Source organism: Diplotaxodon limnothrissa, linkage group LG20 (assembly GCF_057381915.1).
Source record: "Diplotaxodon limnothrissa isolate DT_005_m linkage group LG20, D_limnothrissa_male_GT1.1, whole genome shotgun sequence".
In the NCBI taxonomy this organism is placed as follows: Eukaryota; Metazoa; Chordata; class Actinopteri; order Cichliformes; family Cichlidae; genus Diplotaxodon; species Diplotaxodon limnothrissa.
Genome location: NC_140615.1, coordinates 13348818 through 13376110, shown reverse-complemented (window position 1 = coordinate 13376110; position 27293 = coordinate 13348818). Strand labels below are relative to the sequence as shown.

The window sequence follows — 27293 nt, the reverse complement described above, 5'->3', positions numbered from 1 at the left end:
CCTGAAAGTAAGCGAGTCATGGACTAAAGTAAAACAGTATGTTGGATGTGCCATGCAATGCTCAATTACATTGGTGTGAACTAGTGTGTTAGCGCAGTTAGCTCGTTAACGTGTTGGCCGTCTAGCCCCATGCACGGAGCGATCGGCGGTAGCTCGTTAACGGAGATTTGCCGTGTTGTGGCGTTAAGGTCATTTCAACGAGATTAACCTGAAAGCACTAGTGGGAACACAACGAATATGACTGCACATTTACACCGACATCATCCTAGTGCAAAGACAAAAACAACAAGCATGCTACTAACTTTAGCCGAGTCATTTAGACAGCTGTTAGCACATGATTCTCCTTATGCTGCTGAGAATATAGCCCAGAAGAAGCGGATAGTATAGCTTTTTTTTTGGAAAGAGCCATTTCTCTGTAATAAACTCTCTTTTCCAAAGATGAGTGATTCCTCACCAATTCCTCTGACATAGTCTTATTAATCGTTAGCTTACTATGCAAACATGACAAGTGAAATCTCCCGCAGCTTAAACATGTGAGAGGTTGATCGCGCAGAGAATCGCTGAGCTTATGTGAGTGCGCGTGTAAAAGCATTTCAGTTCTGCTGAGCCAAATAAGACAGGTCAGGGTGAAGAAGTGACAGCCAAATAAAAGCTTACCACAAAACGGAGAAGTTATGACAAATCAGACTATAAGGCAAAAAGAAAGTGCAGCTTTATGGTTTCATGGACAAAATAATTTCTGTGGCTGCAATATGACGAGCTATATAACCAGGGCTGCACATAAGTGGTCCACAGGTGCGCATTCGCTGTCAAAATAAAAAACGCGCACAAGGGTTAGGGTTAAATTTAAAAACTGTACTTTTGAGTTAAAATATATATTTATAATTTTAATAAATGACAAATTAAAAAGGCATGAACATTTTTTTTGTATCGAAAAAATATCGAACCGTGACACCAAAGTATCGAACCGAACCGAACCGTGAATTTTGTGTATCGTTGCACCCCTAATATATATATATTGGGGGTGCTAGTAGGTGTTAGGTTCAGGGAATTTACGCAAATTTGCACGGGGTTAGTAAATCTAGTGGTAGGGACTTGCACCAAGAAAAAAGTCAGTATTTCTAGTGTTAACCATAATGTAAACCAACAAGAGGCCACCAGACAGGAAAACATACAAAGAGACTTTAAGAGAATGCTAACTGCCCCAACAGTACTGACCTAAGCCTAATCTTAAAAGTAGAGAGGGTATCTGTCTTCCGAATCCAAATTGGCAGCTGTTTTCACAGAAGAGGGACCTGAAAGGTGAAGGTTCTACCTGCCATTCTCCCCAACTTTCAGGCAATGAATGGTTAATCTAAAAAATAAACAAAAAAATACTGCAGTGAGTGTCCTGTAAAGTTTTTAACTAATTTTAAATAAACTTTTAAATGTTTTGTGCACTTTGATTAAAAATTTTCAGGGATACGACTTTGTTTTGTTTGATTATATATCGTCTTTATTTTCTCATCGTAGATGGTCTGTTTATATTATTTGTAGAGTTTGTAAATGAGCAGCCAAAATGGTTTTCACTGAGTCAGCAAAACTGTTTCTCCCCACAACATGATTTTCATTGGTATATCTAAGCAACATGCTTACCATGTGGAGATTTGCTAATGGTTAAGGCAAAAAATGTATGCTTTTTGATCTGTCCCTTCAGATTTTCCACAACATGACTGTAAGGATGTGGAGGGGCTCACAAATCAGCAGGTCTGTAACCAGGAGAAGAACTCCAGTTTAGACCAGGAGGATCCTTCACAGATTAAAGGGGAACAGGAGGAACTCAGTACCACTGAAGAGGAAAAACCGCTTGTACTAATGCAGGAGACTGCAAATTTTCCATCTCGTGAAAAAAGTGACCACAGTGAATCAGAACCATGCTGTGACCAGTGCCTTTCTCACAACTCTTCTGACACAGATGAGGATGAAAGCAAGGATGGTAACTCACACAGAAATAAGTCGGAGCAAATCGTATCAGGCTTGTCAGTTCAAAATTCCAAGACAGCTAAGTTATGTAGAACCTGTGGGAAAAGATTTATTTGGAAGTCAGACTTAACTAAACACATGCGAATTCACACAGGTGAGAAGCCACATTGCTGTAGTAGTTGTGGGAAAAGATTTCATGTAAAATCAAATTTGAAAACACACACATGCGAATTCACACAGGCGAGAAGCCACATTGCTGTAGCACCTGTGGGAAAAGATTTACTGTGAAGGGTCATTTGAATATGCACATGCGAATTCACACAGGCGAGAAGCCACATTGCTGTAGTAGTTGTGGGAAAAGATTTCATGTAAAATCAAATTTGAAAACACACATGCGAATTCACACAGGCGAGAAGCCACATTGCTGTAGCACCTGTGGGAAAAGATTTACTAGCAAGAGTGAGTTGAATATACACATGCGAATTCACACAGGCGAGAAGCCACATTGCTGTAGCACCTGTGGGAAAAGATTTACTAGGAAGACTCACTTGAATATGCACATGCAAATTCACACAGGTGATAAGCCACATTGCTGTAGCACCTGTGGGAAAAGATTTACTAGGAAGAGTCACTTGAATATGCACATGCGAATTCACACAGGTGAGAAGCCACATTCTGTATTACTTTAGTACAGTTGAAAATGCATTTCGGAAACCATCCTACATGCTAAGTTTCATTCTTAGAAAATGGTGATGGCAGATCACATAAACAGTGTTTGGATCATTTAAAAATGAGCATTCGGAAAAAAAAACTTCATTTTGAAAAGGTTTTCAGAAGCTCAGTTTCTTTTTTCACACATGGACAAGAAAAAGTGTTTGTCTCGCAACATGAAATGTTTGCACCTTTATCACATTTTCTGACATCATTTTTTATTGTTTATGGGCTTTGTCTTTACTGAAGTTTCTTCATTTTCTTTGGCATGGCCTCAACAGTGCTTGAGATATTTTTGGGTCTTGACATAAAAGAACTATTTCTCAGAATCACACTTGGAAATATCAGTTTAAAAAAACTACCCGTGTACATGCGGTAGCCTTTATTGAAATCAGTTTTTTCTCTGAAGTTCACAGTTTGAAGGTGTTTAAAGCATGAGACAGTTTACTAACTGTACACTGTTCGCTAACTTGCACACTGCCAGAACTCCTGTTGGGATTTTGTTTTTGTTTTTAATGAATTTATACACTAGATTGACATTAATGGGAAGTGCTTTGTAGATGGAAAGGGAATATTTTAGGGAATGACAATGTTAGGCGGTTGATTCAAGTTCTCGTATTGTTTGTGACCCATATACTTAGGTCATTTATTATTCATATTTTTAACATAGCTTGCACTACTGTTATGTGAACACCTGTTGATACCCAGCTGTTGTTTTGTAAAAGGACCTCAGAAGAGTCCCGGGAGTCTTCATCTTTATTTATCTTGATTGGTGTTTGGCCTGCATGTACTTATGGCGAACACCCTAGTGGGCTTTTCTTTCTTCTAAATCTTTGTTAATCTTGTATGTTCAATAAAACTGTTGGCATCACACTTCACTCATCTCCTGTAGATTTTGTGTTTTGGTTTCAATTGTGTTCCAAAAGCCTGAATCAACATCTTTCCAGCCTATAGAAATTCTGCAAAGCCTTTAAAATTTGCGACCCCACAATCCTGCTGCTCTTTGAAAAACTAACAGTACTTCCAAACGAGCTGTTAAACAGGGCTTCGTGTGATCTGCCTTTTGGTGATCAACTGGTCAGAAAGATTCAACGCATTCAAGTGGATAATCATGCTAACTTCCTTGATTCTTGTCCTCACTTTCCAGGTCCTCAACGGTACTCCATCAATGTCTCCTGAAGTTGTGTGTTTCAGAACAAAAGTGGAGCAAATAATAGCAAACACTGAACACACACCTCCCCTGTCTGCCAAGAGCATGTCTAAGACTTTTCTATACCACCATCAGTGACGTGAAGACAGATTGTTCAATATTAGATTATTCTGTTATTATATGTTACCTTATATATGTAATCAAAGTAGTTGAATTAGAATACTGCTGTAGATCACATTATACCCTTTAATATAGAGTGTGTGAGCTGTATGTAGTTTAGTTCTCATTATACTTTTGAGTTAACAGAACATATTAGTTCATTAGATAAATGTGCAGAAATGAAATAGAAGTTGATTTAAGGAAAAGCAGATGCTGGCTTCACGGTGCAGTTGAACGCTGGCAACGCGAGAGCGAAACACGTCCGTAGGTTTGGTTTATGATACGGCGTGTTCCGGTGGTGCGGCCGTGAAGTGCAGTAGTGGTTGGTGCTAGTTTTAGTACATTGGATAGAGGTTTTGACGGTGGTTTGTGGCGTCAGTCGAGTTTTAAGGGCTGCGGTCATAATACAAAGTAAAATTTTAAGTACATAGAGCAAAACCTGGTTTATGATGTCAGGTATAACTTCGGGGATGCAAGCATCACTTTTATGATGCGACTTTGCCCCGTTGTGGCGGTCATAAGCGCAGAGAAAGGGGTATTTTGGTCTATGGTGCAGTGTGCTTTAAGAAGATCTAACAGTTGAGCTCAGAAGTTTCTGTGTAATCTTCCACTGATGAGGAACGCTCTCTGTGTGTCTCACTGATGGTGTAACGCGCTGTGTGTGTAAGGCGCGCTCTGGCTATGTGTGAGGCGCGCGCTGAGTGTGTTTCTGTGTGTGAAGTGTGAACACAGTGACAGTGACGGTTGATGTGTTTGATTAGGAGGACATTAGAGCAAAGACACATTTTAGGATCAAAGGTTGATGCCTAGTGTACCTGTGGAAATAATTTTGCCCTAGGAGTGGCGACCCTCCTGTTCGTGGACGCGCGGCCAGGACCGGCGGCGTCCGGGTGCCGAGGTGGTGACTTGGGGAGGTGAGGGCCCCCGCATAGCTACGGAAATAACACTGGAACGGCCGTGTAATCACGGGTTCACATTTATTCCGGACTAGAACAAGACACATTTTGCGAACAAAGGTTGAGTCTAGATTAGTAAAGAAATATAAAAAGGTTGAATTCCTCGTTTCAGTGGTTGAAATTGTTGTGTGCCTGTCCCCTGACGAGTGTGAAATTAAAATAAAGAGGGAATTTGGAGCCACATAGAGATAGACGGGCATAATTGGGTGTATTACTCTGTGGTGTAATAAAAATAAAAAGGAGAGATAGTAAGAGGTGCAGTGGAGAATTATGGAGGAGTACAGAGAGGAATGTGTTGGGAGACTGACGTACAGTTTACGCTGTCAAGGTAGGCGGGTTGCCTGCTTATCTGTTTAACATGTGATGAAAATGAAATTAAATAAATCTCTTAGTGTGTTAATACAGGAAGCTGCGGACCTGGACCAACTGCCCCCACAAGCACAGCGGTCGAAGCAAAATTATAGGTAATGGGAACCACACCCAGCACGAATCAGCAGCTGTGAAAAAGACAGCAGCGAGGAGAGAATTAGAGGAGAAATTAAGAGAAGTTTTAACACATAAAATTGGGGCCAACGGACTTGTGGAGGTTGGGAAGGCGTCCGGAGCATCACAACAAAAAGGTGAAACAAAAACACACAAGCAGAGAAATCTGAGAGAAAGGCTCCTTTTAAGGTAACGCCTAGTTTGAGAAAAGATAAAATTAACCTGCTTTTATACAAATGCACATACACGCAATGAAGAAACAGCTTACACTCATGAACACGTGAAGATTTTCCAGCAAGGTTAAAGAAAAATTAACATACTTAAATGATGAAGTCTATACATTACTGACAAAGAAACCCTCTGGGTTGCAGGACAACAATTTAACTAAAAAAAAAAAAAAAAAAAAAGGAACACTGGTCTAACCAACCAGGCAAGACACAACAAATTTAGTGGTTAAAAGATTCAAATTGTGACATGTTTTCTGTTGATTGATTAATAAAAGTGATTACTGAATGAAAGAAAGTTCCTTTTTTGGGCTTTTAAACATGATCTTAAGAATTTTAACAGGTGCATGTTGTCCTGTCAACTTGGTGGGTTAGGAGTTGATTATATCGGGAGACAAAAAACAAAAAAAAGGGGGAAAGAAGGCTGACACAGGGCCTGGCCCCATTGTCTCCCCTCTGAATAACACAGCCAACACAACATCATTTTCCTGTTCGTTTGTTTTTGTTTTGTTTTGTTTTTGTTTTTTCTATATATATTTAATTACAGGCTGCTTTGCCGGCCCTGAAAGCCGAGGCTGACTGGACTCCTGCTCTCCCCCATACGTGACACTGACCAAATGCTGCAACAGCTGGACCCACAACAACGACCTGAGAATGTCAACAGACCTGCAGGAATGTGATCTCATGCAGCCGAGACGGAGAGCACTAAACCTAAGGCCCGTTTCACTACACGGGGAAAAATTCCCAGACTGCGTCAGCTGACAGAGCTGTGACGAGACGCCCGCCAAGCCCGAATGAAAAGTAAGGCCGAGCGAAAGAATGCTGACCTTGATAACTTTGCATTCACACTGTGCAGGACAGTGATGGACCAACACGGATGATCGGGTGGCGAAAAAGGGCGTGACCGAGACAAGAGGAGTAACTGAGGACAGAAGGCACCTCAGAATGGACAAAAACACAGAAGAAGATGCAGGTTTCACCTGCGGTGAACATCGACACTGGAGAAAGGACTGCCCCAATTGGGGTCAGAACCAGGACGGACTGAATTTTGAGCAGCAGCAGCAGCAATGGTCGCAAACAAACTGAAAAGGAGGGGGGCAGGACCCCAGGGCATGCTTCAGGCCGTGGTTTACCCAGAACACCAGAACAGGAAAGTGATGAACACACACACACACACACACACACACACACACACACGTCTCCAAACACACAGATTCAGAATGAAGTGAAATACACACATGAACACGTGCACTCGTTGAGTGAGTGAGAAATGACACACACACACATATACACACACACACACACACACACACACACACACACACACACACACACACACACGGGAATGCTGATTCACTGAGAAGTGATGCACATACATACACATGCACACGCTTGTGCAATGAAGAGTGATCCACACGCACACACACATACACGCTGATGCAATGAAGAATGCTTTGCTTATGCTGATATGCAAAATGCTGCACACAAACATCCCAATGCATAATTTTTATGAGGAGCCATTGATTACCATTAAATACTTAGAATGTGTTATATGTCACCCAGAGGGCATTTATGTAGATTTTAGGAATAAGGTCTAAAAAAGTTTGGTTATGAAAACAATGTCTGTGCGTGATGTCTGTTTATGGCTCAAGGCCTTGACTGAATTCTTTGCTGTGCTTCACACAGCCCTGATGAGGAACAGTGGCACAGAGTGAAAATGATGAATTAATAGTGTAAGTTTAGGTCGGAGTACGGCATTTTCTGTGATTGAGTTTTAATTCAAGGAGGAACAAAAGGTGTTACGGCACCTGAGGTTCTCATTCCCACACAATATTGTCCCGGCAGGAAGCAAAATGTTCCTGTGAATTTCTGGTTGATTGTTTGGTTTTGTTTAGCGCTAGCTTGATTTTATCAGTGAGCTTTGGCTTGTGTTCTTTCTCGTAAGCGAGAGAGGGATAGTTTTATGCTTGGACATGTCTGCAACGGGCCCTAGTTTGTGTTATTTTAGTAGTATTTTGTTGGTTATGTCTGTTTTCGTTTTTGTTACAGTGCACTGAGATAAGAAAATCTGAGAGGTGTGATCCACCGGTGGTGATATGGTGATATGGTGATATGTTGATATTTTGTGAGTTCATGATTTAACAATCAGCTCTTTAAACAAGGCCTGAAAGATTGAAATTTAAAGCGCTATAAAATATTCTTACAAAAACAGTTGCAAAGTGTGCTTCTCCATGATTGTAATTGGCTTGGGAGAAATTCACTTATAGGGAACACTGAGAAGTTCTGAGTCTAAAAGGATTGCACCGAGTCAATCCGGCCCAAAAAACAACAAGGAATTGTTTTCCTTTAAAATGATGACGTCATCTTGCTGGTGATGAAGGCTCGAATAGGTTGCGCGGGAGACTCCATTATCAGCAACATCTGGTATGAATGTGTATGGAGGTATGCATGTGAATGGACTGTGATGGACTGACGACTAAAAGTTTTGACTGACTTGATACTGAGACAATGACTGCACCAACTTTAGGATTCGTAAATGCCAATAAACAATTCACCCAGCCGACAAGAGAAGGGTGGATGCTTCGCTTTGTTTTGTTTTGTTTTTTCAGGAGCAGGAGGATAAGAGAGACTGGAGGAGGAGACTCTAGCTTCACATAAGTATGAACTGCAGACTTAACACTGTGGTTGCTGATTTTGAGTTACCGATGTTTGCATTAAGAAAACTGTGCTATATTAGCTGTGTTTTGAGTAAGGTATCATGTTATATTATTGGGAATGCCAAATGCTACAGTGGAGAAGACTTTTGATACCACTCATGACTGGAATATGTTATTATTAACCATAGCAGGCCACTGTAAAAAGTCAATTAAATTTTATAGAGGAAAATCGCCAAAATTGAACAATACCTATGAATGACTGGCCACATTCAGAATAGAGATATGCAATAATAAACATTGGTCCACGTGATTTAGGTTCTCACTTGAAATAGTAAGTTATTAGATGTAGAATATAATTGACAGGGACATTTGATAGGATGTGGTACTGAAAAAGAACAAGAGCAAAGTAAATAAAGAAAATATTGTGTTTAGTTTGGATAAATTCAAATTAAAATGTACCATTACACTCAGAGGATCAATATGAAATAAAACATATGCAAAATTTGTAGGAAGTACATGACTGATAACTGTTCTGTCCTGAGCGTTTGTTTCTAGAGCACCCACTTGACCACACCAACAGTTTCTCGCCACCGAGGAGGGGGACTTGCAAAAAGAATAAAATAAAAATCTGAGTTTAACAAAACATTTTAAATGTAAATATCAAGCTTACCTTTCTTTTTCCATGAAATGTGCTTGTGGGCACGCCAGCCATTTTGAAAAGGTGGGCAAAACAATTGGCAAGGCCACACCCCCACACATGTGATATAATTTTAAAGGTACTGTTGCCCTCTCTAAGAAACATCAGGAATTAGAGGAGTGGCAAGTAGAGTATGCGAGCTACAAGCAAAAACTAAAATGTGTACTACAGTGTGCAAAAAATGAAATACTGGGTCATCAGGGGGTCATGAGGGACATTTATAAAACTAAAAGTCCCACTAACCTTAAAGTGCACTTGAAAAGCCCACACAAGAAGGTTAACCTAGCTTACCTAGAAGACCTCATCAGGGGGAGCACACTCCCCCTCCTTGAAGAGCTCACCCACTCAACCCGCATCCCCAGAAAACAGCTAACCCCAGATAAGGCAGCGTGATGTATCCCGAGACAACAGGACTGGGACATCTAAATAAAGGTGTGAAACAATCGCCTTCAAAAGGTTATCAATTCACTTCAACGAAAATTAGGACCACTCGGTGCGGCAAGAGTTAATAGTTATTAGTCTCAACACCCAAGGATAACCAGAAGAGCTTGACTGATATGATGGAACTGGGATTTTGTTACACTTAATTTTTTGCAAAACACAAATAAAACTAAATTGAAACTAAGGATTTTCAGAAAATAAAAACTAAACTAAACTAGCAAACAATTGGTAAAAACTGATTAAAACTGATGAAAATTGCAAAACTATTACAACCCTGGTCCAGACTAAGATGGTGTTGGACATCTTCAGGGCAGAAAAGGGTTGGTGTGACCAGGGTGTGGTTTGGCTTGTTGTATGTATATTTGAGATCATATGGCTCTGGATGGACCAGTTACCAGGGCATGGAAGGATGACAGACTTTATTACATGAGGAGAAGGGACATTTTCGGGATCGAAGATCCTCAGGGATGACAAGGCTGGAGCAACGGTACTCGAGAGAAGAATTTCTGATACTTTCTGAGATATGATGTCACCAACCTTCTCTTTTAAGTGTCTAGCTCCAATGAATTGACACATGGGAGTGTGTCAAAACGGGGGAGTTGAGTTTGAACATAATATGGTAAAACTTAAGCATATAATGGGTTAGACTTAGAGATGACTCATTAATTTTTGATTTCTTTTACACACACATAGATTATGATTAGAATAAGTCCTGAACATAATATTTTGAACCAAATTTGAATCATTAGAAGAACAATGGATAACAATATTAGATTATCAAGGCTAGGGAGAGAGGTGTTTTGGTTTTCTGTCTCTTGCAGAGAAAGGAACAGACACCAGACGGGGACCCGGAGATGTGAGGACCCTTCACAGCAGGGACAGATGTAGGGACTGCCGAGACAGCAACTGGGGTCAAGTGTCATGACGTTTGGGCTCCTGGAGAAGATGGATCCCACAAACACAGCAATAACCATGAAGGGGTTGGCGAAAACCAGGAACACCAGACCAACGAGGTTCAAGAGGCTCTTGGCAAAAAGGGGGACACGCCAGTGACCCCAAAATACACAGATCTTTGTTTGAAATCGGGGCAGAATAATCCCCAGAACTGTGCAATGACTAAAGGGTGGTCTAACCCCGGAGGTCGAAGAAAGAAGCTGAGAATCACCCAACTGGAAGACACTGGTAGCTGCAGCAATAAAAATAAAGGTTAAAAGCTCCTTAGACAGAGGTTCTAGTCTAAGTACATTTGAAAGGTATAAGGGGGCATTAAAATGGGAGTGGAAAACTGGAGCACCAAAATAAAGCTGTGGGAGAATTGGGGAGTGATGGGAGAGTCATCTGTAACTGCTGTTATGGTTGTAAATCTAACTTTGCTTGCATCTGAACTGCGTGAACACAGAGGTCATCCCACATATGGTCCACCCGTTAAAGGGGGACAGAGGGCCTCAGGATCAAGAAAACTTGGACCTTGCGACCCTGGAGTGCATGTTGTAAGTGATCTCTTTCAGAGATCAAAAGGGGGAATTATTAGATTATTCTGTTATTATATGTTACCTTATATATGTAATCAAAGTAGTTGAATTAGAATACTGCTGTAGATCATATTATACCCTTTAATATAGAGTGTGTGAGCTGTATGTAGTTTAGTTCTCATTATACTTTTGAGTTAACAGAACATATTCACATATTAGTTCATTAGATAAATGTGCATCACTCTGTATCCTTGATCTGCTGGGAATGTGTTACACTGTTTTCTTGACATGCTTAATTGTTGAATCATGAAGAGAAGGTTGTAAGCAGGAGACTCTGTGTCTAAAGACAGGGGAGCTAGATAGACCACATTCCACACCCCCACCTTACAGAAAGCAGAGAAACAACTGCCGAGGTCATAACTTAGGCGCTGTAACAGAGAAAAAATGTGATGTTTTGGCTTTTACGACTAGCTGGGGGCCACTAGAGACTATAAAAAGCTGAGCAACCCGTCACCATTTTGAGACATGTGCCTGACCCTCTGGTAGCATCTCTCCCGTCCGGACGTTGTAATGCTCTGACTGTTGAATTATATGGAAATAAATGATTGTTGATTGAGCATTGATACACCGAGTATTGTCCCTCCTTCAGCCCAAAGATTCAAAGAATTGGGAGAATTCAACATCAAACAAATCTGCGATGGTATTTTCAGATTAAGTTAGCCAATTAAACATCAAAGTGGACTTAATTAATGCAGTCAACAATTCCTTAGGAGGTATCATGGCTCGTGGGGTGAGCTGTGTGGAATTTAACTAGGACCCAAGATGCTGGCAGCTGAGATGCAGGAGAGTTTTATTGAGAAGATGGAGATACAAACAGAAACGGCGGAGGTGTGTAGGAAACTAAGCATAACCTAAACTGTAGAAAACTAACAAAACGAACCTGAAGCGCTAACTGGAGACCCGGGAACATAGAAATATGCAGGGAGGAACACAGGTTGACACAGGGAATTAACGCAGACGAACTAGCAACAGGCAAGAGAACACACAGGGCTTAAATACACACAGCAGTAACCAAGGGATGGGAGACAGGAGGGGAACACACCTGGGACAAATCAGAGCTGACGAGACAGGGGAAACGTAAACTGACCACACTCACATGAGACAAAGACCTTCAGAATATAACAGGAAACTTACAGACACAAAGAACCAGACAAGACACTGAACTCAACAGACAGACTCACAAGCAGACACAGTAACACCATGGACAGACAGTCAATAAATAAATGTTTAATAAAAAATGTCATGTAGGCTATTACAAGTAAACTAGTGTGAAATAAGAGGACTGTTGATCAGCCTACGCTGTGGAAAGCTGTGACTCTGTCACTGACACGTGTGGCATGATGGATGCAGTCATGCTGGGAGAAGCTACGTGAGTGCAGAAACCTCTGATCACCAGACGATCACGTGGTCATCAGTTTTCAAACAGCTCATTGCAGTTTTATAAATCATCTTCAGAGGTTATTTGAACCTTGTCTTTGCAGAGACCTGCAGACCTGAGGCAGTAATGCAGTGATAATGACCAGCACACAGTGTAAGTCATGCTGCAGCTGCCCTGAATCTACAGTGTTGGTTATTCCCACCATGTCTCTATGTTTCTGATCCAGTGTGGACGAGCTCTTTATTCAGTCTGAACTGGTTTTAAAACTAAAATACAATTGATTTGTTATTCATAGATTTTCAGATTTACTCTTACACAAAAAAGTAAAACATTTTTGTTGCCAGATCACACGTATTTACTTCCAGTCCTGAACAGAAGGAAATCGTTTTGATGCCTAAATGACATTTTATGTTCAGTGACAACCTGGTGTGCTTGGGTCCATGAATGCAGTGGTGTCGTGAGTGGGCCCTGTTACAGTCGTCAGTGCCAGCATGAGGTGTCAGTGAATATATTTACACATTACTTCATTTAAAGTACGAGTTTGTGTCTCTGTCCACAGGCAGTCAACCCCGGCTGTGTCCTGGAGGATTTTGTGCGCTGGTATTCACCTCGGGATTACGTAGAAGAGGAAGTGGTCGATGAGAAGGGCAACACGATGGTGACGGGGACACTCAGTCCCAGGATGAAGATCCCAGGCAACATGTGGGTGGAGGCTTGGGAGACTGCCAGGGTCACACCTGCACGACGCAAAAAAAGACTTTTTGATGACACCAAGGAGGCCGAGAAGGTCTGAAGCAGGTCGTTCGTTTTGCCGCATGCGTGTTTTTAAGCCAAACGTGTTTACTAAGTGGATCACAAAGTGTTTTCATGAATGTTTCTGCTGATTTTCAGGATCAGCTTCTGCCATGGGACCGTTTTGGCTCATGTATGTTGAAGCATTTTCACATGTTGATGAAAAAGGATCTGATGCTGTCACACACGATGTTTAACTGACACACAGCAGCTCTCTGTGGTGTGATGGTGTTAAATGAAGAACAACTTTAAACCAGCTTCTATTAATGATCCGGTCGGCTTTATGGGAAAGGGACAAACAGTAACTGGGGTTAGTTGTTTCCTCACCCAAAGAGGGTCCTGGATTTGGACCCGGGCAGGTCCCTGCCAAGCGTTTGCATGTTCTTCCTGCACATATGAAAGCAGAGCTCGGAGCTCCAGTTTGCACCATCACTGAAAATGTTGCCTGTCTTTTAAAGACATTGTTTATCCAAAAAGAGAAAGTTAAAAATAATGCTCACTGATAGTCTTATGACAGATTTAAAGATCTGGGTATGACCGGTCCCTCTGTGAATAACCATCATAGAGAAAGGTCACCGTTTATCTGGAGTCTTCTTCAGAGGCAGCCTGTTGGCTGTGCAAAAATATTCTGTTGATCTGAAAGAGCAAAAAGAAAACAGAAGCCAGGAAGACTAAACTTTTTGGGGGTTTGTCTTTAGGTTCTGCACTACATGGCGATGCAGAAACCTGCAGACCTGGCCCGTCACCTCCTGCCCTGTATACTTCATGCAACTATTCTGAAGTTGAAGGAAGAAGGTAAGTCCTCACCGTTTGGTTGAAAAACACGTTTATATGAAATAAAATCAGGGAAAATAACTCTGAGCCCACAGCAGGTAAATTACAGTAAGACCGAAATACAAAAAACTAAAGATATTAAAATAAGTACTAAGAAAATGAAATGCAACCCGAGATGTTAATGCAGAAAAAAAACCAGAAGCTGCATCTTGGACGCTGCCAGCATAATGCACAGGCTTTTGACGGGGCTCGCACACAAACACAAAGCAGATGATGAAGCATCACCAAATATGTTTCTGTTGTGATATTTTGATACCATGGTAGTAGAACGATAGAACGATAACGATATGTATCGCGATATAACTTTTACTCGATAGAGAAATTAAGCTATCGCGATAGACCTCGCCGCTCTTGTCCTCTTAAAATAAAAAAATTAAAAAATTTTTTTTAAAAAAGGTCAGCCAATCCAAACTAAGTAGCGCAGAGCCGAACCAATCACAGCCGCAGCGTCACGTCGCGTGACTTGTTCAGCACAAGTGCCAAGCCGCACGTGTTTGTTTGGGAAGCAGCCAGCGCGTAATGGAGGAAATGAGTGTGCCGACTAGAAAAATCAACCGAGCGTGACCGAAGAGAAAACAGATGATGGTTCCAATGCCGGAGAGATTGTCGAACGGAAGAGCCATAGAAGTTCCGTAGTGTGAAGGTATTTCGGCTATTTCAAGTCTGACAAAAAACAGAGCAGCGTGCACTGTAAATTGTGCCGAAAGCAAGTCTGGAAATACAATAAACTGGTGCATGCGTCACACTGTGCGCCACGTTATTGTTTCGGTGAAATGAATTTCTACAATACTGTTAATTCTACTCTCTGCAGTGTTTAAATGCTTACATATACACACAGTTACTGTCCCTCCACACATACGACTCGGTTCTGCTTCTATGCCGCAGCTTTGTTTACTTTTTCCCACCGAGGCTTCTAGACTTCTGATTGGCCAACATTTCTGCACAGTTAGGAATCTAGCGCCACCTGCTGCTTTGGCATGTTCATAGCAGCGTTTTTCTTCATTTCTGCCTTTATGTGTGGACGGGATTATTTTTTAAAACGAAAACGGAAAATCTCCGTTTTCAAAAATACCCGTGTACGTGTGGACGTAGCCTCAGTCTCTGACTGGAAGCGCTAATTCGTCATTCGGCTTTTGTCAGACTAAAGTAACTGTTAAAACTCAAATTCAAATTTCAAATTCAAATTTTATTTGTCACGTACACAGTCATACACAGTACGATATGTAGTGAAATGCTTGGACAACTGCTCGTGACCTAAAGAGAACAAAAAAGGAAAAGGCTATGAATAAGATAGGAAATAAATATGAAAAATTAAAAAGGGTAAATTTAACTAGGAAGGAATAAAATATAAATTAAGGTTAAAAATGAAATAACTGTACAACACAAATTAGAATGAAGGGTAAATTTAACTGGGAAGAATAAGATAAAGATAAATATATAAATTAAAGTTGAAAATAAAATAACTGTACAACAAAATACACAATATAGAACTATATAAGAATGTATGAAGAAATCTAAATATAAATAAATATATACACACTAACAGCAGCTGTACAAGTATTAACCGGAAATGAAGAATATAGTGACCAGTGTTGTGCAAAACCAAAGTCCAGAAAGTCCAGTGTGTGTGTAAGAACTGTATGTGTGGGTCAGGACTGTGTGGTGGTGTGATTGAGAGACCGTATCGCCTGCGGGAAGAAGCTCCTCCTCAGTCTCTCTGTGTTGGTCTTCAGGGAGCGGAATCGCTTTCCTGACCTCAACAGAGAGAACAGTCCGTTGTTGGGATGGCTGAGGTCCTTCACGATCTTCCTGGCCTTGGTCCAGCACCGCCTGCTGTAGATTGAGTGCAGGTCAGGGAGCTCGGAGCGGATGGTGCGCTCAGCTGACCGCACAAAACTGTTTGAAAAGCTCAGCTATACAACAAGGAGAGATTGAGAATTTCCTTTTAGTTCTCAGTTTATTTGATATTGACAAAAGTTTGTCAGTTTTGTCTGTTCTTCTGTAAAACAAACTAAGATTTATTTTTAGAATTAATATTTTGTTTCTAAGTGGAATTGACAATTTAGTCTGTTTCGTTTGTTCTATTTTGAAACTTAAACGCTTCAGCGGCTGCCTTTTGTGTAGTTTGCAATATTTGCCTTTATTTATCTGAAAAAGTCTCATGTTCCTTAAGTACATCTACCCTGTTGAACTTATTATGGGAAATAAATATTTAAATAAAAACAAGCTGCTGATTATTTCACATTTTACTTGTGAGCAACGGCACATTTAAATCTTACAAATATAGTTATTTGGCTTATATCGTGATAGATATCGTTATCGCCTGAAATGAAAAAAACATATCGTGATATGAAAAAATCTCATATCGCCCAGCTCTACATGGTAGCATTTACAGGATATTGTTTTTGATGATGTTATACAAAGGACCCTGTTTCTGCAATGCCCTTTGTTTGAACCTCATCTCCTCTTGCTGTGACCCCATGGGCGACTTCCCTTGGCCTGCTGGTCTGGAAAATCCAACAGTTCATCTATATGTAAAGAAGGCACTTAAACTGGAACAGGCATAGCTGCTTGATCCTGCCATGGAACAATAGGACGGGGTGCAAGCTCTCATGCTCCCAGGACGTGGGGGTGCATTCCTGGAGTGCACACCAGGCTTGCAGCCTGCTAAGGATCACACACAATTGATTATGTGCCTCTGGGTATACATGGTTAAACATTTCCTAATGCAAATAACTACATGCAGTATTCTACCATGTGCAAACTTATATCACTAAAGGATTCTAACTGTCTAGTGTTTAACGGACCTTTCAAAGGTATGTTGAGATTATAGAAGGCCCCTTTCAGAGCTAGGGGGAACTTCCTTATATGGTTGTAACTTGAAACTTGTTGACACACAAACCCTTCTGCCTATAAAAACTGCTGCACAAAGAATAAACTTTGAGTTAGTTTGGGATGACAATTTAGAACAGTCTCCGCGTCTTTTTGTTCTTCCAAACTGCTCCCGGTACTCCGGCCGGTGCCGTAATTAACCGTTGATCATGCTTGAGAATATTTTAATTGTTATAGGAGGATGAACTCTGATGATGAAAGCCCACGCCTCAGAGAAACCCGGAATGGAGTTTCTTACAGTTTCCAAACCAAAGAAGATAAGATGAAGCATACCTGCGCAGCGGTGGGTGATGAGGAGAGGCCGCAGCGTGTCTGTCTTAAAGTGCAAGTTTGTGACAGTTTAAAGCTTAACAAGCTAAGACGCCAAACATCCAGAGCACAAAGACAAGTCAGAGGGCTTTTTCAGACACACACTTCTAAACCGTCGTGCTCAACAGTGTCTCTGCTAAAACTGCGTCTGTGCTCTACCCCTGTAAAGTTGCCTATCGAGTGCTTAATGATAAGGTGCATGGTAGCTGCTTTCCTCTGCAGGTGGATGAAGCCACTGATAGTGACAAAGGAATGACTTCTCTGGTGTATGCCTTATACCAGGGGTGTCAAACTCAAATACACAGTGGGCCAAAATTCAAAACTGGAACAAGGTCGCGGGCTAACATTAATATTTATTGAAAAAAAAATCTTCCTCCAGATTTAAGAATGAATCTCTTCTTATGGACTCAAACAAGTTTTGCTGAAAAACTGAATATGGAACAAGCAAAGTTTAATACTAAACAATATGTATATTAGTTGTATAATACCAGTAGGCCAGCTCTAATAATAATTTGGTATGGCTTCGCGGGCCAAATGTAATTAGGCTGCGGGCCAAATTTGGCCCGCGGGCCAGAGTTTGACACCTATGCCTTATACTGTCATCACTGCCACCCTGCTGCAACTGACTGAAGCATCCTGATGCCAGGCTGAGCATGCATGACGCATGATCCCGCGTGATCCCTTGCATGACCATCTGACTGTTCTTGGTGGAAGTGACTTGACAGAGCTATCGAGATGAAGTTCTCTAACCTGTACAACAACCTGGCCTGTGGCAGTTTGCGTGTCGCCTCCACATTGCCAAAGATCACTAGCATATCCAGACACTTCCTTGGCCAGCATTTAGTGTTGATGTCTCTCCCACTGAATATGCCTGGGTAATTTTGGGCTGGCATGTTCATTAGAGGCAACCAGAACCCATTGCAGCTGGATGCTGCATTTATCTATGAATGGAAAGAAATTGCTCAACAACAGATCTGCAGTCTGTGCTCAGACAGGTGACTGCTTGCACCTGTCTGAGGTAATACTGTCAAGCACCGTCATTATAACAGTCTTGTACTATACATACAGTGTATATATGTGTTTTGTTTCTTTCTTTCTTACTACTATTGTACATCAGTAAAGTGCAGGAGCCCATTTTTCCAACTAGATAAAAGTCTAATACAACCCAAGAAAACAGCTTAGCCATGAATCACACTTTGTAATATCTGTGTTTGGATATTACAAAGTGATTTTATTAAACAAAATGGCCTATTAAGGTTAAATATGAGCTAAATATGATATTGTAGTCCATTCGTAAGAGTGTTTTGAAGTGCTTATTTTACTAGGTGACCTCTGTGAGGCAAACATACAAAATGCTGTATGCTATCTGTGAGGCTCATATGCAATTTCTTAAATCCAAATCAAATCAAAACAAAGCTTTTTTTTTATGCAATGTAAATATACATTTCAAAACAATTCATGGCAACAGTTGCCAAGTCATGATGATGTCATGGGCTCCATTCCCCAAATTCCACAGTTAGGTTTGATTTTGAACACTTCAAGACAAACTGCAGACAAAAAAACTAAGAAAAGCAGTCACAAAACTCAAGATGAGTGAAGAAGGCCAGCTGCCATACAAGTCGAGCTCAGTAAATAATGAACTCTGTTTGGAGGGACAATTTTGTGATGCAATCATCAAAGTGGAGGATGTTGAATTTCCGGTCCACAGGATCATCCTATGTAACTGTACGCCGTACTTCAGGTGAGTTGCTTACCTGATAATGTGAAGGACAGTTGACTGATTTATACCTGTGAAAAATGTAATTCATGGTCTTAGTTGGTGAAACAGTGCCAACCAAAAGGAACAGGTTGAATCATAAAACTTTTCTGATAGAAAGACTTTGTCACGGTCAACTGACAGATACACCCAAAACATAATGCAAACATTTGCAGATTTCATCATTACCTTCACAGAGCTCCAGATTCCACTTCAGTAAATGTGCCATTTAAAAAGCACTGTGAATCACTTGGTGATTGTGTGAAGTCTAATTGAAGTGTTTTATTAAGTTACATTAATATCTTCCCCACTGTTATTGAGACAGTAAGACACACCAGACTTCCTGATACTAAAAAGGTTGAACTGTGTTATACAGTTATACGCTGAGCAAAAGTTTTGAGTTGCCTCTCATTTTTTTATATTTTGCTTTGAAACAGATGATTTTTTAAAAGTCCACTTGAGCAATAGTTCTGTGTTTTTTTGAAGACTTATAAAGGTTTGGTTTGGACATTTTTCACCCTTTTTAGTCCAGTGCTTGTACCCGATCATTTTCAGAGGAATGGTTTCCTCATCCTCATCAGAAATGGTTTCATGGTTCATGTAAAACCTGTTAAAACCAATAAATAAATGTTAAGAAAAAAAAAGAAAAGAAATGGTTGTGGAAGGGAAACAGAGACTGTAATTAAGCAACATGCACTGGAACTTCCATAAGGAAAGGAAACAGACTGAGGTATGCCAAATTACGCAATAACTAGACTAAATATCAGGGTAAACTGGCCCTATGGAGTTGATTTCAATATTTGTCATAGAGGTACAACAGTGAGTGTTTAGAGTTAACTTTAAAGCACGGTGGAGGCTCTGTCATGGTGTGGGACTGCATTGTGTTTGGCAATAGCTTCATAAACATGCTGCCAATGTAATAAAGACATTGAAAACCCAACAATCAAGTGCACTAAACATGTACAAACTCTGTTTTGGAGTTACTTGGAGTACTTGTGCATGACATAGTTTATTATCTTGTTGCCTCCACACCTTTTAATATTCTCTACTCTGTCTCCATCTCTACCCTCAGGGCTCTTTTCACCCACTGCAGCGACCCAGACAAACAGGTCTTCAACATACCTGGCTTGTCTTCTGAGATGATGGCACTCATCATTAACTTTGCATACACCGGCTCAGTTTCCATAACGGGGGAAAATGTAGTGGAACTTCTCATGGCAGCTGATCAATTCAATGCAATGGACATTGTGAAACTCTGCTCTGACTTCCTCGGGGAGCAACTGTGCCCAGAGAACTGCGTTGGCATTTGGCAGTTCACAAAAGTATGCTTATCACCCGAACTACGCACCAAGGCCTACCACTACATCATCAGTAACTTTGAGCAGGTTGTTCTTGAGGAGGAGTTCCTGCACCTAACTGTGGAGGAACTTGCTGACATCCTTGATAGAGAGGACCTCAATGTGTGGGAGACCACTTTGTATGAAGCGCTTACAAAGTGGATTAGCCATGTACCTGTACAACGGAAACAACACCTCACCGCTCTGTTGTCCAAGGTCTATAAACTTTCATTACTACATTTAGTTTGGACTTAAATCTTCAGCATTTAAGTCATAGATTGAGTCGATCCATCTGGGTATAAGGATGCTTTAATATCTTGAGATTTTGCTCTTTTCAGGTGTAGCCAAACCACATTTAAGAAATTCTCTTCAAGAGCATTAAAACCGTATCAGATCTCTACACACATACTATAGAATAAATTATATTTATTAAGTATAGTTGCTAGGGCTATGACTAAAAACTGTCCCTGTTGACGAAAAGGCTAATGGTGTCTGACTTTGGTCGCTCTCTTGCTAGCAATAAGAAAATTAAACAACATTAGGAGCATTATCCTAAAGAAGCTTGAGTTTACTAAAACTGATGTAGTTGAAATTCATAGTCACATTCTCTTCTGTCATCTCTCTATAGGTCCGACTGGGATTGATGACGTCAGACTACCTAAAGGACAATGTGCTGTCTAGTGAGCTGGTGGAGGCCAATTCTGAGTGCCTGTCCATGATAAGTAATGCCATCTTAGACATACATGATCTAGGAAGCAGACCCTTCATGTCTGCCTTGTATCACCCTCTTGCTCGTCCCCGCCTGCCTCATTCCATCCTGCTGGCCATTGGGGGGTGGAGTGGTGGTGAGCCAACTAACGGCATCGAGGCCTACGATTGCCGGGCTAACCGCTGGGTCAACGTAACGAACAACCTCGAGTGTCCTCGTGCTTATCATGGAGCCGCCTTCCTCAACGGGTACGTCTACTCCGTTGGTGGCTTCGACGGGGTGGAGCATTTCAACAGCGTCCGTAGGTTTGACCTGACCACTCACGCCTGGAATGAGGTGGCGCCCATGCACTCCCGCCGCTGCTATGTGAGCGTGACTGTGTTGAACGGGTTCATCTATGCCCTGGGAGGCCACGACGGGCATGTACGACTCAGCAGTGCAGAGCGCTATCAACCTGAAATCAACCAGTGGAGTCTTATTGCACCGATGCACGAACAGAGGAGCCACGCCAGCTGCACAACACTTAACAACCGGGTGGGTGAAGTAAAACAGTAGCAGAGAAATAGAGTAGGGTCTAAGGCACACAGGCCTAGAGACCTGTCAGCAACCTTTGGTAACAACCAGTTGCTAGGGGAAAATGTGTACTCCTCAGCTGGTTAGGCAGTGGTTGTATGAAAGACTCTACAGATTTCTACAGCAAATAGTTTGAGTATTTGCAGTAAGTCAGAGTACTCCATGCAAACCTCAACAGTCTGCTTACAACCAAAGGAAACACAAGGAGGCTTGTGGTGCAAAACCTTCCTGGTTACAATTTCACAGTAGTGACAGCCATCAACCTCCAGCAACCACTTGCCAACCAGTCAGGGAATACACATTTTTACAGTGAAGCGAGGTGCAAGATAGGTCACAAACTGGTTTCTATGTTCATGTTTTCAAATTTAAAAGTATAGTTTAAAAAGTTGAAAAATATACTAATATATATCTATTTTGTTTCTAACTGATCACAAGTGCATCTTTGCATTTATGTACAGTACTTTATTTGAGTTGACTTGTCAACTAAAATATAACAGATATTAAAAAAATTGTAAAACACACACATTTGTTAATTGTCATATTTTTCAGTTGGACACTTGGGTACTGAGTATCGGTCTTACTTCACAAATGATGTGGAAACATTTCACTTACAGGTAACATTGTTTCCAACTGAAATCTAAGAAATGTAAAAAATTTTAATGTCCCTTTTTTGTTTTCAGATTTACATTTGTGGTGGACTCAATGGCAACGAGTGTCTGCAGACAGCTGAATATTACAACCCAGAGAGCAACCAGTGGACGATGATCAGTCCCATGAACAGCCGCCGCAGCGGGATAGGTGTCATTGCATATGCGGATCATGTCTTTGCAGTAAGACCACAAAGTAGTGCTGACACTCACGTAACATACAAATCAAATCTGTAATGTGCTTTGATCAGCAAGGCTTAACACAGATTTGGCTGACACAGAATTTGGCTAACTTTGTTTTGTATTTATCAATGATCAGATTCCTATCCTGACCACAGGTTCAGAGAAGGCATTCTTACTCATTCTATGTATTAATTTAACTGATTAGTGATGTTTCTGCCTCTCTTTTTTTTTTCATGTGCCTCATTCCCAAAATGTTGTGTCTTTGATGATTTCACATTTCACTCAGTACAACAGAAATACTTATTCAAAACCAACATTGTCATCCTCATCGTTCCATAGAGGACATATGTTAGAGACAATTTCAAACTTATCCTGCAATACCTTTAGAAAAATGAGGGAATAAGCCAAGTGATTAGAACTCATCCTCTGGGGACGGTAGGCCTTTTAGCTGTAAATTTATCTTGCTATTTGCCTTAAAACCACTTATTTAGTTGTTTTGCAGCTGCACCCTTTGGTAAAAAGCAAAGATTTTAGTCTCACCTTCTGAGACACACTTCTTTATTTAGCTAGCTACCGTTTAGTATTTATTTTCTATTCAGACTAAGTCTCTATTCAAAAAAAGGAAAAGTTATCATCAGCAGAATGCAGTGACCTTACCCTGGTGCTGACCTCAGGGTCTTTGATCAGGCTTATAGGCACTTATAGCCTGTCAGGGCTACTTTAATCTGTTATAGGAAGAAAGGACTGGAACTCAGTGTTCCTTTTTGGACTAAAGGCAAAAGAGCTGTGAAGACATTTATACTGAAAACACAAATACTTTTTGTCGAGGGCTATTCATCTTTGTTGATAATAGCGTGGTGTAATAGACAACAGCACTTTAATAGCTGTAGTTGAGGCTTGAGTGAAAAAAGGTCTCATACAGACTTCCACAACAGCTGGCTTCTACTTTATTTTACTTTCTCCTTTTAATTCAGAAGTCATTTTCACACACCACTGCACCCTGATCTTTTCTAGACATTCCCAACAAATGCGGGCCTGTGAAAATGCAAATACTGGGACGTTAATGGGCCTTTTTTAAACAACTTTTATGTGTAAACTCCATATAACAGCATGAGAATATGTCAGGTAGCTGTTCGCTTTATCCAGGTAAAACCCTAAACCAATCAGAGTATTTCCAGTAGTCAGATCACACCTAAGGTAAACAATTTCCTTGTATCTGCTACATATTAAGGGCAACTTTGGACAATATTGCAACTTAATTCTTCCGTCACTTTCTGGAGTATCTGTGCAAAAGCAGCTAAAGACATATAGCAGGTGCATTTTCTTACAGGGGTACGGTGAAGCTGGTTACACTTACATTCAATCATTTGAGCCACGTATTTACTTTTAGGTTGGTGGCTTCGATGGAAACAACTATCTGCGCACCGCTGAGGCTTACAACCCGCATACCAACACGTGGAACCTCGTGTTCTCTATGCTGACCCCCCGCAGCAACTTTGGCATTGAGGTAATTGATGATCGCCTCTTTGTCGTCGGGGGTTTCAATGGCTTCACCACCACTTCGGACGTCGAGTACTACACCGCTTTAACCAATGAGTGGTATGAGGCGTGCGACATGGATATTTTCCGCACAGACTTGAGCTGCTGTGTGATGTCCGGACTTTCCAACCTGACTGAGTACACCTTTCCTCGTGACTTCCTGCCACTTGAGGATGTTCTGAAATTAGCAATGGAGTCAGCAGAGTCCACGTAAAATCTTTAAAGTGCAGTACTGCCATGTGTCAACATCTGAGTCTCGAACATGAAGGACTGAAATAAATCTTTAGAGCATTAAACTGCTGGTGAACTGGACATTTTATGTATGTATCTCAAAAACTTTCAGTAGGAGAGCCTGCACTGTAGATACTGGGTTTTATTAAGAGAATGCAATTGCAACAATAACAAATTGAAAAGATTTTTTCATTCCCTGTAATGTATGGCTGCTGAGCAGCCATACCAGACATGCACACAGGGTGACCAGATCACAATAAGCCGCATGTCGGACTTTTCAACTCTTGCTAGGTAAACACCATAAGAATAAAGGGAAGTTTTCACTCTCCCTTGTTATTTCAGCTGCGGTTCTGTCTGGTAACAGTCTATAGGTTTGAGTAAGGATGTATCCAATATTTTACAGTTGTACTAGCCAATACCCAATAAAGCAATTCTTACTTTTATACCAAACTAGTCAGTCTCAGCTTAGTCAATTTACTCTTTCACAGTAGAGCCTATTTTCTGAATAGTCTTCTGTCTAAACTCAAGATTAAAGAAAAAAAAAATCTTAAAATTAACTAAAAGCGAGGCTGTCTCTGCACTGCACAAACCAAACACAAAATGTCGGCATGTTAGCCAATATTATCGTGCACCCTTAATTATAACACTGGGCTAACCTGGCCAAATTACAAACAAAAATCAATCACAACCAACATGGACTGTAGTAGCCGTGGAAGGAGAGAGGAAGTCCTTTCCTATAGTCCATCTGACCATATTGGCTTTACTGGCCAATAAAAGCAGTCCACTCAGCCATGCTCTTCTTGTAAGATGATGTGAGATCTCTCTCATGGATTTTGTCCAAGAGAACCTCCGTCTGTATGACGGAAAGCAGAGTGGCTACACACTTTGGGTATGTAAGGTGAAGGGTGTAATAGTAGGCCATAAGGTATAAAGCACCCTCGGTAACCAAGTCTTTTGGAAATGTGGTTATTGGCACATCTCCTACCGCTAGGATGCAGTTGGATGGACTCACAATCAGGACTGGGCAGGAGAGAGGACGTTTCATCAGATAGGTATTAGGGTCTTCTTGGTCCTTTAACACATAACACAGACATACTTTTGTAAGGATGATGCACTTTTGTTTCAAACACATAACTAAAGCTAAATTACAACAAAAGTTGAGGTTCTGAGAAAACACATCTGAAATTGCTACTTTTAATTATTCTCGATGGAATTACTGTTCACATCTGTCTAGCCTTCCTGAAAAACAGAAAACCAAGGCTACATTTAATTAGGTATCATTGAGGTGATAAAAATGTGCTACCACGTAATGCATCCATGTTTGTATTTACTGGTCACAGAGATCTAACCTGTGAGAACCCTCATTCCAAAAATGTGTTTTAGGTGCCTTTTGAAGGCTTAGAACATATAATATGTGAATATAAAATACTTTGGCACTCATCAGAAGCATTTTTTAATACTGTTGTCCCAAAAAGAACAAAAACAAAAAACAACTACTACATTTTACACAACTCACCTCAAGGACATGCACCAGAGCCTCACTCGCATCCCGTGCCCTCTTTGGAGGAGCAGAGGTGGATGGGAAGAGTGATGGCAGCACATGTAGGATCTCAAGAGCCTGTTCAGCTATACAGAAAAAAGAATCATCATCTCATTACCACACTTAAACAAAATCCTCAAGCATGTCCAGCAAAATCGCTGGACATGCTCGTAGGCAAGAAGTGAAGCAGCACATGGCGGGGAGAAATGAGGGGTGAGAACAGACACAATTTTGCACCGGAGGTTTTCGGGAAGCTTTTATTTTGGTATTTCCGTTGATTCGTACAATAAATTTGCATATTAGCCTAAACATTTAGGTTTAACATTTAACATTTAGATTTAAATATAATATTTAGATTTAATATTTAACATTTAGATTTAATATTTAACATTTGATGAAAAGTTACAAATATTTTACTAAATGTTGTAAAAAATTACTCGAAAAAACATGTTTTTGTAAGGTTTTGAGCTAAATGTGGAAAAATGTTGCCGTTAATTTCAGCATGTTTCAGTTTACAAACGGCGCCCCATAATTATCAGACTATTTTTGCCGATTACTGCTCACAATTTCTTTGTATTTTGACTTCAAACAACATTTTTTTTTGCGATTAAGTGTCAACAGAGATACAGAAAAGTGGTTACACCTAAAAAGCAAGGTCACTGAAGGCAGCGGTGTGGTTGTACAATGGTGCTGTAACCTTGTCCTGTCACCAGGGGGCGACGTCAAAATATCTGCTGTTGTCTTGTTGGCCCTTGGCTTACGGTGCATTCCAGATTGAGTCGGAAGTCGGAATTCCTGAGCTCCCAGTAGTAATTTTCATCTGGAACTCCCCCTCAACTAGTATTTCCTTCTTGGAAAGTCAGAGCAGGCAGCCTCAACAATCCAAGATGGTGACAGAGAACATAAACATAATCTGCTCTGTCACTCACCTGTATTTGTGACTCATGATATAAGCCACATGCTAAGCACTTACCACATTCTATCAATGAACGTGCTGCAGCTAAAATAAATCCCATCTTACTTTGCTTTTCTGACTTTCCTGCTGGAATGCACAAACTCGGGAATGACGTCACTGCCAAAAAGGACCACAGACATCAGAACATTGACACAGCTGCCAGGTTGGAAAAGTGAAGCAACAAAACAAAAAAACTGTACTCCATTTACAGGCCACCAGGGGGCGACCCCTGCGTCTGTAAAAGACTTCTGGCCCTATAGAGGTCTCTGGGACCTCTGTGAACAGTTCCCTGATGTGTTCAAGGGTTCAGTTTCTCATTTCAGAACACAGCTGAAATGATCAAGACTCACTGAAGGGGTGTGAAATGTGTCTAAATCTAGGGAACAGAGGCCTGATCGACGATATGTTCTGCAGACTCGTGTCTTTGTTCATAAACAGAAAAATGAAGGTAAAACACAAAGGCTTCCTTCAGTTTGACCTCTCAAAGGTCAAGGTCAGTCCAGTCTAACATGTTTTACTTTAACATGAAACGCTGCTATGACCGAGTCTCAAACAACAGAAAATCCAGAGTCTGCTCATCAGCTAACGACTCTGTTTTATGCTGTCGGTGGGTTAAATATCATGAAACGCCTCATTCAGTCAGCTG

The 27293-nt window shown here is 40.9% G+C and overlaps 2 protein-coding genes across 2 annotated transcripts in view; both read left to right on the top strand.

Moving 5' to 3' along the window:
* Nucleotides 1–27293, top strand: part of LOC146610672 (uncharacterized) — a 77488-nt gene that overhangs the window by 11400 nt on the left and 38795 nt on the right. The gene's annotated exons all lie outside the window — the stretch shown is intronic.
* LOC146610673 (kelch-like protein 10) lies at nucleotides 18767–24135 on the top strand. Its single transcript, XM_085344070.1, has 5 exons — nucleotides 18767–18918; nucleotides 20006–20486; nucleotides 20899–21513; nucleotides 22233–22382; nucleotides 23773–24135. Exons 1-5 carry the CDS (start codon nucleotides 18767–18769, stop codon nucleotides 24133–24135), a joined length of 1761 nt encoding a protein of 586 aa, XP_085200196.1.

Excerpts from the sequence above, each read along its gene's own strand:
- LOC146610673 (XM_085344070.1), top strand. The coding sequence starts at position 18,767 with ATGAGTGAAGAAGGCCAGCTGCCATACAAGTCGAGCTCAGTAAATAAT. Across the intron at positions 18,919-20,005 it reads AACTGTACGCCGTACTTCAG|GGCTCTTTTCACCCACTGCA; the intron begins GTGAGTTGCTTA and ends CTCTACCCTCAG. Across the intron at positions 20,487-20,898 it reads TCACCGCTCTGTTGTCCAAG|GTCCGACTGGGATTGATGAC; the intron begins GTCTATAAACTT and ends ATCTCTCTATAG.